The sequence below is a fragment of the Pyxicephalus adspersus genome, chromosome 4 (genome assembly GCF_032062135.1).
Source record: "Pyxicephalus adspersus chromosome 4, UCB_Pads_2.0, whole genome shotgun sequence".
Lineage (NCBI taxonomy): Eukaryota > Metazoa > Chordata > Amphibia > Anura > Pyxicephalidae > Pyxicephalus > Pyxicephalus adspersus.
Genome location: NC_092861.1, coordinates 38,791,041 through 38,805,637, shown reverse-complemented (window position 1 = coordinate 38,805,637; position 14,597 = coordinate 38,791,041). Strand labels below are relative to the sequence as shown.

The window sequence follows — 14,597 nt, the reverse complement described above, 5'->3', positions numbered from 1 at the left end:
CTGACATGTAGGGGTCAGGAGTTGAATTTGTCCCCGAGACTAGGATCCACTAAAAAGGCAGTGAAGAATTAGAAATCTTTTGTCAGGTAAAAATAGGAAACATATGGATTTACCTGTTTTTGCTTAAAGTTTCCGTGTAATCAATACTTAAGCTGCTCTGGGATATTCAAGCATCGTATAGATCAGGGGTGTCAAACTCTGGCCCGCAGGCCAAATCTGGCCCTTAAGGCCGTTTTTTTGGCCCCTGAAAGAATTCCGAAAATGAACTACAACTGGCCCGCCTGCTCATGTTACCACCTCACATCATCATTTGCAATATAAAGACAATATTCCTGTACACCCATCATGTGACACAAAGCCTAGGCAATGATCACATGGTGCCTGACTACCAGGGGCATGGTGTTTGATTCAATCCATTAGAGACTACATAGTAATATTTAGTGTCAGACAAACTTGTGATGTGAGAGGATGAATAACACACAGGCTGCATAGATAGACAGAAATTAGTCTTTTCAATTCCAAAGTTTGTGTAGAGGGGTTTGTTTTTGTTAGTTATGGATGAAGTAGTAAACTTCCTCAATTTTTTCAGTAAATTTCAAGTTTTTCATTTCGGCCCTCAGTGTTTTTGGAGTTTGACACCCCTGTTATAGATCTAGAGAGAAGCAGTTTTTTTTTAAATTTAAAGCCAATATAAAAACCTAAATTAAGAAAAAAGAAATAAAGAATTGGAAATTTAGGTTATTTATTGTCTGTATGCAAATCCGGCTGTTATGGGAAGATTCATACTATTAGATATTCCAAACAAAACAATCTTCATGGAGTTTTATTATCCAATCCTCCGCATGTGTGCATTCATTAAAGTTAAGAATAAAATCTTTCCATAAAATGAATTTGCTTATTCCATTGTTAGACATTAACAACTCTACCATGTCTGGCCCTCCCTGTAAATTATTATGTAGAACGTTAAAAGAAACAGTCCGAATGACTGTATGAGACATAAGGGTGTTCCCTCTTCCGAGTTTGCACCAAAGCCTTTTAGTTACAAATTAATCCAGATGGTTTAAGCCTAAATTGCATTTTTCTTTTAAGTACGTTTTGAAGATGTCAATTTTTAAACATTTCTCTTTGTATTGAAATAAACACATTGTACTGGGTTTTCGGAACTCGGGACTTTACCACATACTGAGCGATTCTAGAAGTTTACATTCTATAAATAGTTTGCGATGAAAGGAATGTCTATCTTTCCCACACTTATGTCACTCATGTTGGGATTTGACATTCACGTCAGGGTCACCACATTTGTATATTCTACTCCAGACTGCCCAAACTGGCCTTTCTTCTGTTTACAGTGAAAATCCCGGCTGATTTTCTACATACAGTATAATTTAAAACATGCCTTTATCTCAGCTGTAAAAGTGAGAGGAGCAGTGATGTCTCCAGAATAATTTGAGTACATCAATCACACTTCATGATATATACTGTAAACGATAGCATCCAGCTGTTGAGTTCCATGAAAAATCAGGGAATGAAAGAAAAATCAAAAGGTGGTTCATTAACATTGATCTCCAGCCAAACTGTGAATAGTTGTAAAACATATGGGTATAGCTGGGAACTTTTGAAGAAAGTGGAATCTAAAACTTTTTTTAGGGTACTGCAGATACGTGTAAATTTGGCCAATTCTAAAGTGAATTATTTGGAATATGCATCTAAATATCTATGTACTATCTACTTTTACACCAGTATCTGTTTTCTTACTTATAAGCCTCTGATTGCTTTTCTTCACAGTTGAAGATGTTCAGCAAAAAAACTTAACAGATGCTGCCACAAAAACAAGACATGTATATACAGCTGGCAGGATATCACCAATTTTACCTTTTCTTTGAAAACATGAGCCCAGGTACCAACTGGGAGCAATAGGGAAAGAAAAGAAAAACACACTATTACCCATTTCCTGGGCCATCACCTCCATCCCACCAAAGATGGTTTTGGCTGCAATATAAGCTGCTTTTATTTAAAAATAAATTATATATATTTATTGTGCCTGATTCACAGGGCACACTTTCCCCCTAACGGAATGAAACTATAAAATTAAGCCAGATGTCCACTTTAATTCAGTGTATACACCATAGGTTGAGCTTCACCTATGAGTCTGCTATCCAAAGGAAAAGAAGGCATTTTTATGGCCACTTCTATTCTAAAATTGAAAGTTTTCTTATTCAAATCCATGTTTGTGACTCCTTTATATGTTTTAATTAACATATTTAGTTCAGATTTTGGGCAGCATGGTGGCTCAGAGGTTAGCACTCGGTCCTAGGTTTGACTTTTAGCTAGACTTTTTGACTTTTATTTAAAAAAAAAAAAAATGGATATATGAGAATAACAATATAAAAGTATAAAAAAAAAAAAGCATATTAGGCATGTAAATGCATATAAAGTATCAACTGTGTATAGTAAAAAAAATAAAAATAAGATTCAGATGGCCAGATTAGCAAGAGTAATATTGTATTATAACAGTAAACGGTAAAGCAGATGGAACTCAACAACTTGAATCTGAAAACATCTGGAATTCGTACCTTGGAATCATTCAGGGGTTAAAGAGGAAGATTAACATTTGAGTCCCTGTCTAAAATAGGGATTTGTTTCCTCGAGTAAGCAGAACCAAGCTTAAATAAATATTTAGTAATACTGTTGTCTTCTTCCAATGCCTTTGCCAACCACAACATTCACCACAGATTCTAGTTGATCTGGTTACCAGACAAATGTCATTTATTTGCGGTTAATCCAAGCTGCTGTTTTACTGTGTAAACTAGGAATATAACAAGCAGCACAATGATTACTGGAAATAAGTTACTCATCTAGACAGAGCTTTAATTAAGGCACTCCATTAATTCTAGGTATAACCTCATAAAAAACAAAAAAATCAGTTCAACTGAAGCTAAAAACATTTTGGCTTATCATCTAAGTATACCAGATGTAATGAAATATTATGCAGATAAATATATTGGACAATAAGTCTGCTTTGACAGTGGATGTCCAATAACTTATTTTATCATTAAGTACAAACAAAACGTTTGTTCTAATTAAAAAAAATAAATAAATGACAAAGAAAAAATGCTATACATTCTTTTAAACTGCCTACAATTAGCTAAGGGCTCACACATCTGAGTATTATGAAGGCAAAATTTTAACTACCCACTTTTGAATTTGCCCCAAGTTTTGTACTTAAACAAAGGCTTATGTTGTTGGTATTGTGCGATCCTAACGCAACATTAGATGCAGTCAGCAAAATCCTATTGACTTTGAGCAGTACACATTACAGTTCAGACCTAACAGGCTTAGCATTGGGGTCCCTTTTTCCAGCTATAGAAAGGGTACATGTGAACTGTCTACAAAGCAAATCAAATGCTTTTCTTGTCAATCATAATGTTTGCCCCTCAAATAAATCAGTTTGAATAGCAAATTCCTGCACTGAACAAGACCGTCTGTTAACATGAGCCCTAAATCAAAACAGGCTTGAGGACTAGAAAACACAGGGCTGTTGTATATGACTTAAAAAGTGTTCCTGCATTCACCATTCTTTTTCAGTATTTTTCTCATGACCGCCACCAAAACAGAAAGGATCCAAAATGTGACAGTGGTCATTGGATTCGCAGAAATCTCCCAACCTCTTCATTTGTTCCAATGAAAGCTTTTGGAGGTGGAATTTGCTTTCAATTTGAGAAGATTTTTACTCTCACGCAGTCACCTCTCACTACATAGACAGTACTCTATTAAACAGATTTTTAGTTCCAAGCGGTCTAAAGTATTTAACTTTAGTAGAAGTAATAAAACTCCTTTCATGAAAAAGTCATACACATGAAATAAAAGCATATTACTCATCACATTTGCCAGATCTTTATTAAAAGCTAAAAATGCCAAAACCATGACGTAAAGAAAAACGCTAAGGAAGAAGTCATAATGATGAAAAAGTTTAAGAGTATTTTCAGCCACAGGGAAAAGTGGGTTCCAGGAAAACCTAAAAGTGGGAGAGGTCCCTTTCAAATTTTTCTGGGAAACACAACATTTACAGAGGTGTAGATTACTTTAAAGAAAAAAAAGAAATGTAACAGATTCCTTTCCAGGGTTGACATTTAACAGAAGAATCGCTACTCATGCCCATTAAGTCAGGATATGGATTTTTTTTGCAGTATTTACTTTAAAATGAAGTAGAACTTAGAATGTTGCAAACTATTGCCTGCCTAATATCTTAAATCAGGGGTGCCCAACAGGTGGATCGCAATCTACCGGTTGATTGCAAAGGCAACGCGTGTAGATCGCGGAGCCCTGCCTTTTAAAATAAACCGCGCACAGGAGTTATTAAGTCCAAGTTTTTTTTGTTGGTAAATGATTATGACTTTTAAAAATGTAGCTCGCAAGGAAGAGAGAGCAGTGTCACTTACCAGTATAATCAACATGACATTTATCAACAGTACAAAGTCTCAGACAGCACAATGAAAACAAAGTATTTCAATAATTTATTCCACATTTATTAGTTTAACAGTATGATTTAAGCAGCTTAGAATAGGAGACTATAAACAGCCACATGATGCAGCAAGCAATGCAACTAGATGTACAGGATGAATGCTAGAATAAACATCAGATATCACTCAGGAAGCAGGTTGTATATAAAGCAGAAAAACTCCCCCATCACCGGTACCAACATCTTTATTTGGTTTTCTTTCAGGTTTGGGTCTTTGGCTATTTTGATTGGAAAGGCTGAAATGACGTAACTGCCGTGCATGCACATTGAAGTTCAATAATTCCTGGTACCCAGGTGTGCGGAGATCATACACTAAGCTGCCCATGCCCAGCTCAATGTACATCCAGTAGAAGACTGGTAATAGACAGAGATGAGATGAGCTATGTTAATAAACACAGCTCATCTCTTCTGCAAAAACAGCTGCCTGCTCACAAATTTTGTTTTTACAGTTTAGTTTTGCTTTTTGTGTTAATTTTATGTTAAAATGAAGTTAAATTTTAAAATCTTTAGTCTGCCTTTCATCTATTTGCATGTTGATTATTACTTGATGAGTGACCATTGCTATTACATCCATAGCAGTAATGCACATTATGATAGTAATTCTAATCTGGCAAACAGCTAGACATCTAACATTTTTAATAGAATGGCAGCCCCAATACTTGTTCCATGGTTAACATACGAAGTACAAGTAATTTCAAATGGCCACTGCACCAAGACACAAAAAGCAATTTTAGGCAATTTTGTGACCAACTTATAAAAAGAAGTAGGTATTTTTAATGCACTTGTATGGTAATTTTATTTATTTTTGCAATGTGCCTTTGATTTTACTAAAAAAAAAAAAAACATAGATTATTCAAAAGAGTCCTTTTACCTAGCTCCCCCCCCCCCTTCTTGCACATCATAGTCTTCTCTAAATCAGAAGTGTTTAGTTACTGTCATCTGTGTTGACCCAGCATCTCCACCCTTTCCTTCACCTCCCTAAATATGCTTGTATGTACCTGTTGAGGAAGGAGCAAAACCGAATACTATAATGCTGACATTCACAGCCAGGGTTCTTCCAGAGGTTCCCAGGGGTTCCTTAAATTGCAGAAGATTACCAACCAAATTGTGGTATCAGCATACTTCTTGAGCCAACAGATCAATTTGCTTTTCTCTATAGGTGACATCCAGAGCATTATAGTAATTCTAATAACTATTAACGTAAAGGGCATTTTTCCCCAACTTTCACCAAATGAATTTTGGAAGGGGTTCCCAGAGACCTGAAATAATCTTATGGGCTCCTCTTTCTATAAAGTGTTACTTGAGCAAGAGCTCCGTGTCTGCTGGGGCTGCGGTTATATCATCCAAGATGGTGGCACCCAACAGCAGTCTCAGACCTTTTAGATGCCTAAACAAGACAGGGTTCTTGAAGAAAATAGAAAGAAAATTCAGTAATTGCACACATGATGGTCTGGGAAGTTTTTTAAAGAAATAAATCGTCTGGAAACAGAATCTCTTTATAAGCCATTTATCACATTGGAGAATGTGTAGCACAAAAAACACGAATCCTATAGATACAGTATTATGTAGAAGCCCGAAGGCAGGCCTCCAGCATTCCAGGCCTTCCATACAAGAACTGTTTTTTACTTCGAGGAAATCATACATGTTAAATACTCTAGCCTGCTCCTAATGAAAAAACAAAAACCACTTTTTTTTCCTCAATTAAATTAGCAAGAAGTACTTAAAACAACATCAAAGTTTTTGATGCAAAGATTTGAATGCTTTAAATAAAGACTAAGATGTAGGGAAATTTGCATTACAAGTATGTGCTACTTTTGTGAAAAATGTTTAGTATGCATATTCTCAAAAATTGTTTGTAAGCAAATCACAATATTCCAAAATGTTTTCTACCTTGTATTTCATATGTAAAAATACTCACAGAACTATATGCCCCCCACTGTCCTTGATTTGGAAGGATTGTCCCCCTTTCAGAACCTGTGTGTCTCTTCCTCTCTTGTTCTCTTTTTGTGTAAATATTTACACATAAATATATATGTATTTACCTGTTTAAAAGCTTGCAACTTTGCACAAATCCATTCATATAGCCTCTAAGTTATGTAAATATGTCATTTTAAAAAGCTGATATGAGAGAAAATTTAGTTGTGGAAATTAAAAGCACTTGAAAGTTTTTTTGCAAATTTTTTTTTTTCTGAGCCATAAAATAGGGGTGAGTCATTTGCTTAAATACACTGTACCACTTTCCACATATGTCTCTTTATATTGTGCTAAGGTAACTGCCCAAGATCAAAGAATCACCAGTGTAGCATTTTCCATCGCAGGTCTCCAAAGACCAATATCAGGTTTTATTTTCCAACATTGCAGGTCATGTGTAGGACATTGTGCTATGGTAATTAGATGCAGTTGAAACTGAACATCAGTACAGTACATGCCGAAGGCTATATTTCTGTTGAGCATGGGAAGGGACATTAACTTGTGGCAGTTTCACTTTCACTTAAGGTGCGTACACACTTCCAATTTTTATCGTTCAAAACGAACGACGAATGAACGACGAACGATCGATTGGGCAAAAATTGTTCGTAAAAAAAGTAACCAACGACGCCGACGAACGAGGAAAGTCGTTGGAAACGAACGACCGGACCGGCGGATCGGATTGGACGACGATCGTTGAACATCGTTCGTGTGTACGATCGTTCGTTGATCGTCCATGGTCTGAGCATGCGTAATGAACGAACATTCGTTCACTTTCCTGTCGTGCACATAGTTTCTCTATCGCTCAAACGATCGTATCTATTGTGTGTACAATATCTACGAACGATCGTGTCGTTATCTCTATGTGCTGGATCGGTGCTATACGATCGTTCGTAGATATCGTGCAGGATCGTTCGTCGTTCGTTTTCCAACGATAATAATTGGAAGTGTGTATGTAGCTTTATATGTTTCATTCCTACCTTGTGACTAGATCTGTCACTTTTTTCTCTCCTCCTATCATTATTCTCCTTTGTCCAGATCTATACTTGATTGGCTCTTTGTGTTATCCCACACATCTGTGGAGCCTAATTGTACAGGGTTGGCAAAAGTCTTTTACCAATCCAAATCTACCATTTGCACTGCTTGGGTAATAATGGATACAGAGCTAGAATAATCTATTTTACATTTACCTGAAGTTCAGCTTTAAGGGAATATCTCTACTTACCATGAAAAATCTATCCATTCCTCACAGGGATTTGCTGATATACTAATATACTAGTTTGCCATTTATAAAACACCAGTCCCCAAGCTCTGGCCAACCTCTTTGCATTCAAACCATTATATAAAGGTCGACATCTATCGGTAACTGTGACTGAGCAAGCTTCCTCCAGTAAAAAGGATTGAGTTTTTTTTCTGCCACATTCATTCAAACTTTAGATTTTCTTTATAAACCTGAACCCTCCTGCCTTTCTCAGACACCGTGCTAACCTTATATCTGGTGTAAGGTATATGGCACCTACACATAAACTTATAGAATATACATTTATTTCAGTTTCTGTTATCACTCATAGCGAGTCTAGTCTACATGTTAATTTTGGTTTTAGGATTCGAAATTCTATCATGCAAATTGACCCCCTAGTTATCCCAAAGGGAACATTTAACATTAACACCTAGCCCTATCCTCCCACTGTTAGCCAAGCCTTATCGTTTTAAATGAGCTTTAAGCTTATTATACAAAAATAAACATTAACTCTTTGCTTAGCCATAATATATTCTTTACCCTTCTTTTTAATACTCCATTATTCTCCAAAAGGTCCACAATAACCTTACTGGCACCAAACGTCTATCATACATCTGGAACACATCTCTAACACCACACCAGTGAAAAGCAATAAAGAGACCACTATGGATTGTCATTTAATGAAAGATGCCACCTTCACCCACAGCTGCATGTTTTAGAAAACCCAACCCTGCCATTACATTTATAATATTTTCACTCCTTAACCCCTTATGGATCACGGTGAATGCTATGCTGCCTGTGACGGAACAGGAAGGCAATACAGATAATCCATAAATATCTGGTTCATAATATGGCCGCAGCAGGATGCCAGGGTAAACAGTAGCAAACATTTAATATAAATAACACTAAAGACGCATTCATATTTAAAATAAGAATTTGAAAGCACATCTCACATTAAAACACTGAGCTGTAAGAACAACTTGTGCAGGGTTAATATTTTTTTATTTGCCCTAGGTAACAAAGCAAATACTGTATTGGAGTGTGGGTGTAATGGCCAAGACAGCTTCTTGTGCATTTCCTGCAATTTACACAGCATTTTCCACAAGGATCTTATTGAGAAACCATTTTGGCCATTTGAAAGTATAAACAAAGTATATGGAAAAATGTTAGCCTGTCCTACTAAAACATGTCAGTGTGTAGTGTATGTGCAAGTATAGTAGAGCTAATGAGCGGCAAATACAATTTATATATTTGAAACTGGAATTCTTTATTTGTCTTAATAGATATTACTTTATAGTAAAAAATAAGTCAGTTTACACATTACGGCTTACAGAAAAACTCCAGATAGTACATAAAAACTGTTCCTCCAAAATTCTGCTGCAGTTTTGGAGAAGCAACAACCCTTGTTTGAAAACACTGGTGGTAATTCCAAGTAGAGTCCTAAATTCTAAGGACAGTAACCCATAGAAACCAAATAATCCATTGTATACTATATACTTATATTGTACTGATTTAGGAAAAGTACATTTCTCAGAAGAAAGTGAAATTACACCACATAGATTCTAACAGTCATTGATCCACTGTAGAATTCAGAAGAAAAACAGAATTCCTGATACTGTAAACTACATTTCCTTTGCATGTAAACAATGGCAGATAGGATAGATCACAAAATATATAAAACTCTGCATATCTTGTAACCTTTCAAATGTAAGAAGACAAGGATTCTCTCCTTAGCCAGTAGAATATTGCACTGTGCATATTGCTATTATATTGCTATTATATATTCAGCAACATAAAAAAGGTATTATAATCATAGCATCTCTTAGAAAGCAAAAAAGTAATATAAAAAGTTTCAAAAACAAAGTAGCCAAATTGGCCATGAAACAGTGTTAACACCACTGCAGGCAAGTTATGAGTCAAATTAATCCTCCAAGCCACATGGCAAATAGAAAATTCCTCAGCTGCATTCCATAGGATCCAAAAAGTTTACAATACAGTGTCAACAATGTCAGTGCAAAATATAGCTACACCCAGACATGTGTCCCCTGTAGTGAAGCTTGATTACAGAGTAAGGATGGGGGGGTTACTATACAGAGTAAATGAATTAATTTTACCCACCTGTCTCCCAACTGTGTTCCAAGTAAGAAGGAAAATAAATTTAACAAGAATAATGTCATTTTTAATTTCATTTACATGTAGTCTCTAGCCATGGCAGCCCCATTGAGAATAAATAGAAGTAGTGCTGAGCAGAACAGCACCACTCATTGGCTCCCGCTGTGAGAAACTAGAACTGAGGTGCAAATGGCATGGTGCCAGCTGTGGGGAGTCACATGGGATCACCAAATCTCAAGGTATTCTGGAAGCTGCCCTAATTGAATATTATATTATATTATAATACTGATTTATATATTATAATATATTGTAATACCGATCAAATTTGGCCCTTCTAAACCAAAATTTAATTCATATGAATATGTATGAACTTATTTTACCTGAATTTTTTGTAATTTTCATGGCTTTATAGTGACATCCTGGAAAGATAGGTGGGTTAAATTGCACAATTAAAGATAATCTTGGCTATATAATGAATTGACACGGTCCACTTATGAAGCTTTTGGCTTCCATGGCATGTAGCCTGGACACTTTGTTTCACTGCATTTCCATAAAACATATTGAACGTATCACTGCAATATTTTTATACATTATATAACAAGAATGAAATGTTTATAATTGCAGGCAAACTTCCCACCCTGGATCCACACAAATGGACAGCAGATACACATTCCTCAATTCCTCAGAGTTCTCAAAGCACTATGAAAGTTACAGTATGGCCAGCTGGCTTCAAGCCATGAAAAGTGTCATGGCAAAATTCACAGAAATATTTATTCATATTGATGCTGAAGTTTATGTTCCCCTCTTGTACTCCCTTCTCCAAATACTTTAAAAGTACTGGGGGTTTCTATTCAGTGCTTCCCATTCTACTTTGTACTGGTGGTCAATGGACCTTCCAGCTGAAAGAATACTGCCTGTTTTCTGTTGTTGCTTGAAATTTTCAGGCTAAAAGTTATTTTAAAATAAACAATCTGAAAAGCTCCAAAATAAGAGAGTTCATATATTTCCCATGAATCTTGGTTTTACGTAATTCACTGTACCACAGATTCAGATTGCATCCCATACATACAGAAATTGTACTGTGTAACTTTATCTCACCGTGTCTTCTGAATCATCACTAGGGCTGGTACACACAGACAGATTTTCACATCCAACCTAATAATACAATTGAATCTGAAGGGAATTCAGCAGCCACCTGATTGCAGATAACTTTTTTGTGGGTCAAGACAATGTATGGGGCTGCATTGGTATTGGTATGCTGTCCTGAAACTAGCATTGAACTATCTCACTATTGCTTGGCTCCACATGAATTGAACTGGATCACAAGCCTAAATATCGTTGGAAATATTCCTACCAAAATGTCATGAAGCCAAATCCACTCAAGGAGAGCTCAGCGTGCACTTTTGACATTTGTGTGTACTTGGAATTTGAAAAGCACAAGTATGGAAAATACTTAGATATGTACAAGTGTGGATAGTTCTAAGATCTGTGGAGACCTGTGTCACAGAATTCCTTTGTGACAGCAGTTAATTCTAAAAGATCCAAAGCTAAAACTTTTTTTTTTTTCGGTGAATAGGGGATGGATGGAGTGGAGAATGGTTTATGGTCAGGAAGATTTTTCTTTTTGTGCTGTTGACACAACAGGAAGTGAAAAGAAATCTCTCTAAGGTGTGAGAAATCCCATGTTGGACAGCTATTACCTGTAAGTTTCCTTATATTTCTGGAATATATTTCTGGTGACAAAAGTTACCAAGACAAACAGGCCATTTGCCAAATTATTCTTGATATCTTCTGTCAAGAAAAAATAGTCATAGGAAGCCGGGACTAAATGCAGAGGAGCCATATCATCCCAGCCGTGCCAGTTTGCCAATTTGGCCGAATATGGAAATAAGGAAGAGAAAAAGGAAGAAGATGGCGGCACTCTGTGACGGAACGTCACTTATTAACATAAGTTATTGTTGCCTGTCCCCTATTTAATAAAAAAGTTGCTTAGTTGCAATTTTTGAATAAAAAGTTTAGTTCTGCTTTAATATTTTTATAGTAAGGAACAGCCAAAATTTATATTATACAGAAAGCACTCAGAAAATGGCAAAGGCCACAATTAGGATCAATGGTGCTTTTTTTAAACACCCTAATTCCCACTTTCACCTCAATCTCTATAACATTGGTTATTCGTTACTCTATTTAGGTGAACTAATCAGCAATTTACTTTAATAATGAAATGACAATTACTGATCACCACTGTATAACAACCGATTACCTGAGATGTTTGAAAAAGTTTTGAATATCCATACACTTTATATTATGCAGCAAATGGTACAATAATTCCCTTGCTGTGTGTATAGATTTTTTAGGTTATGCATTTTCCATGCATGTTTTTTAATGGAAGGAGGTGAGCCCTAAATTAGTCAAGCATCATAAATCACTGATTAGTTGTGCACAAGGCTGCAAGTTATCCAGGAGTTTTAGACTCTCCTTGAGAGAGTTTTCTCTTTGTTTTTCAGCTTCCCCCCAGTACTAAAATATGTATGGGAAAGTAGGTAAAGTGGTTTCTATTCAAACTAGAACCATGAGAGTCTGCATCACTGCAATAGGTTAGTCTGTAAGCTCCTTTGATGTGAATGATATATGTATTGCACAAAGCACAGCGGAATGTGTTGGATTACTGCAGAAAATCATGTTTTCCTACATATGATGTTTAAATAGAATACAACCAATAGATATGTAATACACAAAACACAGACAACTGTAAAAGGTATCCTATTGCAGTCAGACTCATTGGCTGGACATTGCTGTCTACAATACAGTGATCTGGTAAACTCATAAAAGCGGGTAACTTTGGAGAACATTTTGCAGTAAATAAGTTATGAACTGCTCACTGGGTAATGTTAGTCATTCACAAATACTGAGGAAGATTGTAAGGGAAAAACTAGCGTCCTAGGATTACAGCAGCCAACTGTACCTAATAGGAATACTGTAACAAATGCAAGTCTTTTAGTGCATTCCCTGGCCAGGGAAGATTTTTCCATTGAGAGCTAAACTTTGAAGATCTGCCATTATGAAATTTGCTTGGTAATTAAAAATGTTTTTTAGGGTTTCCCTGTCATAACCTCTAATTCTTTATGTTCTAGGTGATTTATTAGCAATCCAATTTTATCTGGTATCTTTTTATTTGATTATGTTACAATTATAACATTACTGTTTACAATGTATATCCTGCTTTATACTAACAGCAATACAATGTATATGAATTAGGAGACCCTGCACCATCACAGCCAAGAAATCAGCTTGTGCAGATCTCACATCAGCAACAGAAATTTGGTTAAGAAGATTCCCCGCTTTGATCATGGACCGCTTCATTGTTTTAGTGCTTTTATAGCCTCACTGTTTGTTTGCAATTTGTGGAAACACTTTACCATGTAATTACACACATATCATTAATAACATTAGCAGAAAGTGGATTGAAGTGACCCACCCTAATCAGTAAGCCTCTAACCCTTACCTAAAGCAAAATATAATCTTATTAAATTCATGGAAACTTTCACAGACTACATAAAGTTCAATCAACAAGTAGTGAAACTATTTAACTGCCTCCTAAATTGTTTACTATTTTAATAGGGGCAATCATTACCCTTTATATAAAACAATGTATAACAATACAAGGATGCAGCAAAGTCACAGCTGGGTGTGACCCCTAATAACTCGAAGAAACTCACAATGTTTCCATTGTATCCCCTCTGTGTTCATGTCAAGCAGAGGACTTCATTTCTTTTTTAAAACATTGCAAAAACCCAAGGTCATGGATAATGCAAATTCCAAAAAATCCCTAGATCAGAACAAAGAATCTCGCACATCACACCAAATAATGTTCCATTTGCAAGGAATAACACAAAGAAAGCAGCATTGTGGGGGAATGTGGATACGTGCAGGAGAGCGTGTTAAATAAACACAGCTTGGTGTCTGGTACAGTCAATGAATCACTGTTTGAACACCTTACAGAAAAAAGCAAGTTTCACCAAGTCTCCAGACACTCAGATCATACGCCGCAATCCTCCCGGCAATTTATTGCAATAATTTACATTTTTCAATAATCCCCTTTCACTTCTCTAAAAAATAATATGCATGCCTATTATTATTAACTTGTATTTATATAGCGCCAACATACTACATACTAGCACTTTACAAAGTCCATAGTCTGCATAGTCAAAAAGGGATCAGACAGTGTAAACCCATACAAAGTTATTTGCATCACATTAGAAGATGGATAAAGCACAATTAGGATACAGGACAAGCAGTGATTATACAAGTGACACCTAATCCCTACATTGCCACATATCTTACCTGTTGGGATAGGAGGTTGCTCTGGTTCAGTGTCAGTGGCTCTGCTAATCTGGGATAGCACAATCAGATAAAGGGATAGAATCAAGGCTTGGAAGCGAAGATAGCCCCAAGGCATTTTCATGCTGTGGAGTGGCAGCAGCAGCTGAGAGAATGACTGAAGTGTGTTCACTAATGAGAGGAATAGGCAGCACTGGAGGGAGCAGCCAGCTGGCCCCTCCCCTGCTTCTATCTGTACTGGCCTGGGAAAGAAGGGGGGGTGCTAATTCATCATCCACATAAACCCTTCCCTGCCAGGGTGCTGCTGGCTGTGTGCACTCATACAAACCACACTTAAAGCTTTCATTTCTCCCTGAAATTATAACACGTTTTGTTTTTACTGGCATCAGTGAAATTTACTGATTTTCATTTCATGGGGAT

At 36.3% G+C, this 14,597-nt stretch overlaps 1 protein-coding gene across 2 annotated transcripts in view; it reads right to left on the bottom strand.

The window, feature by feature from the left end:
- The window catches only part of PLOD2 (procollagen-lysine,2-oxoglutarate 5-dioxygenase 2), an 81,491-nt gene extending 67,129 nt beyond the window's left edge, over positions 1-14,362 (bottom strand). Inside the window, exon 1 of one of the 2 annotated variants that reach the window (XM_072407905.1) lies at positions 14,181-14,362. In XM_072407905.1, the coding sequence (XP_072264006.1) occupies positions 14,181-14,301 (121 nt within the window). In that variant the 5' untranslated portion in view covers positions 14,302-14,362. The remainder of the gene's footprint in view (positions 1-14,180) is intronic. The other variant, XM_072407906.1, reaches the window with a different exon arrangement.
- Between the last annotated feature and the right edge of the window lie 235 nt (positions 14,363-14,597).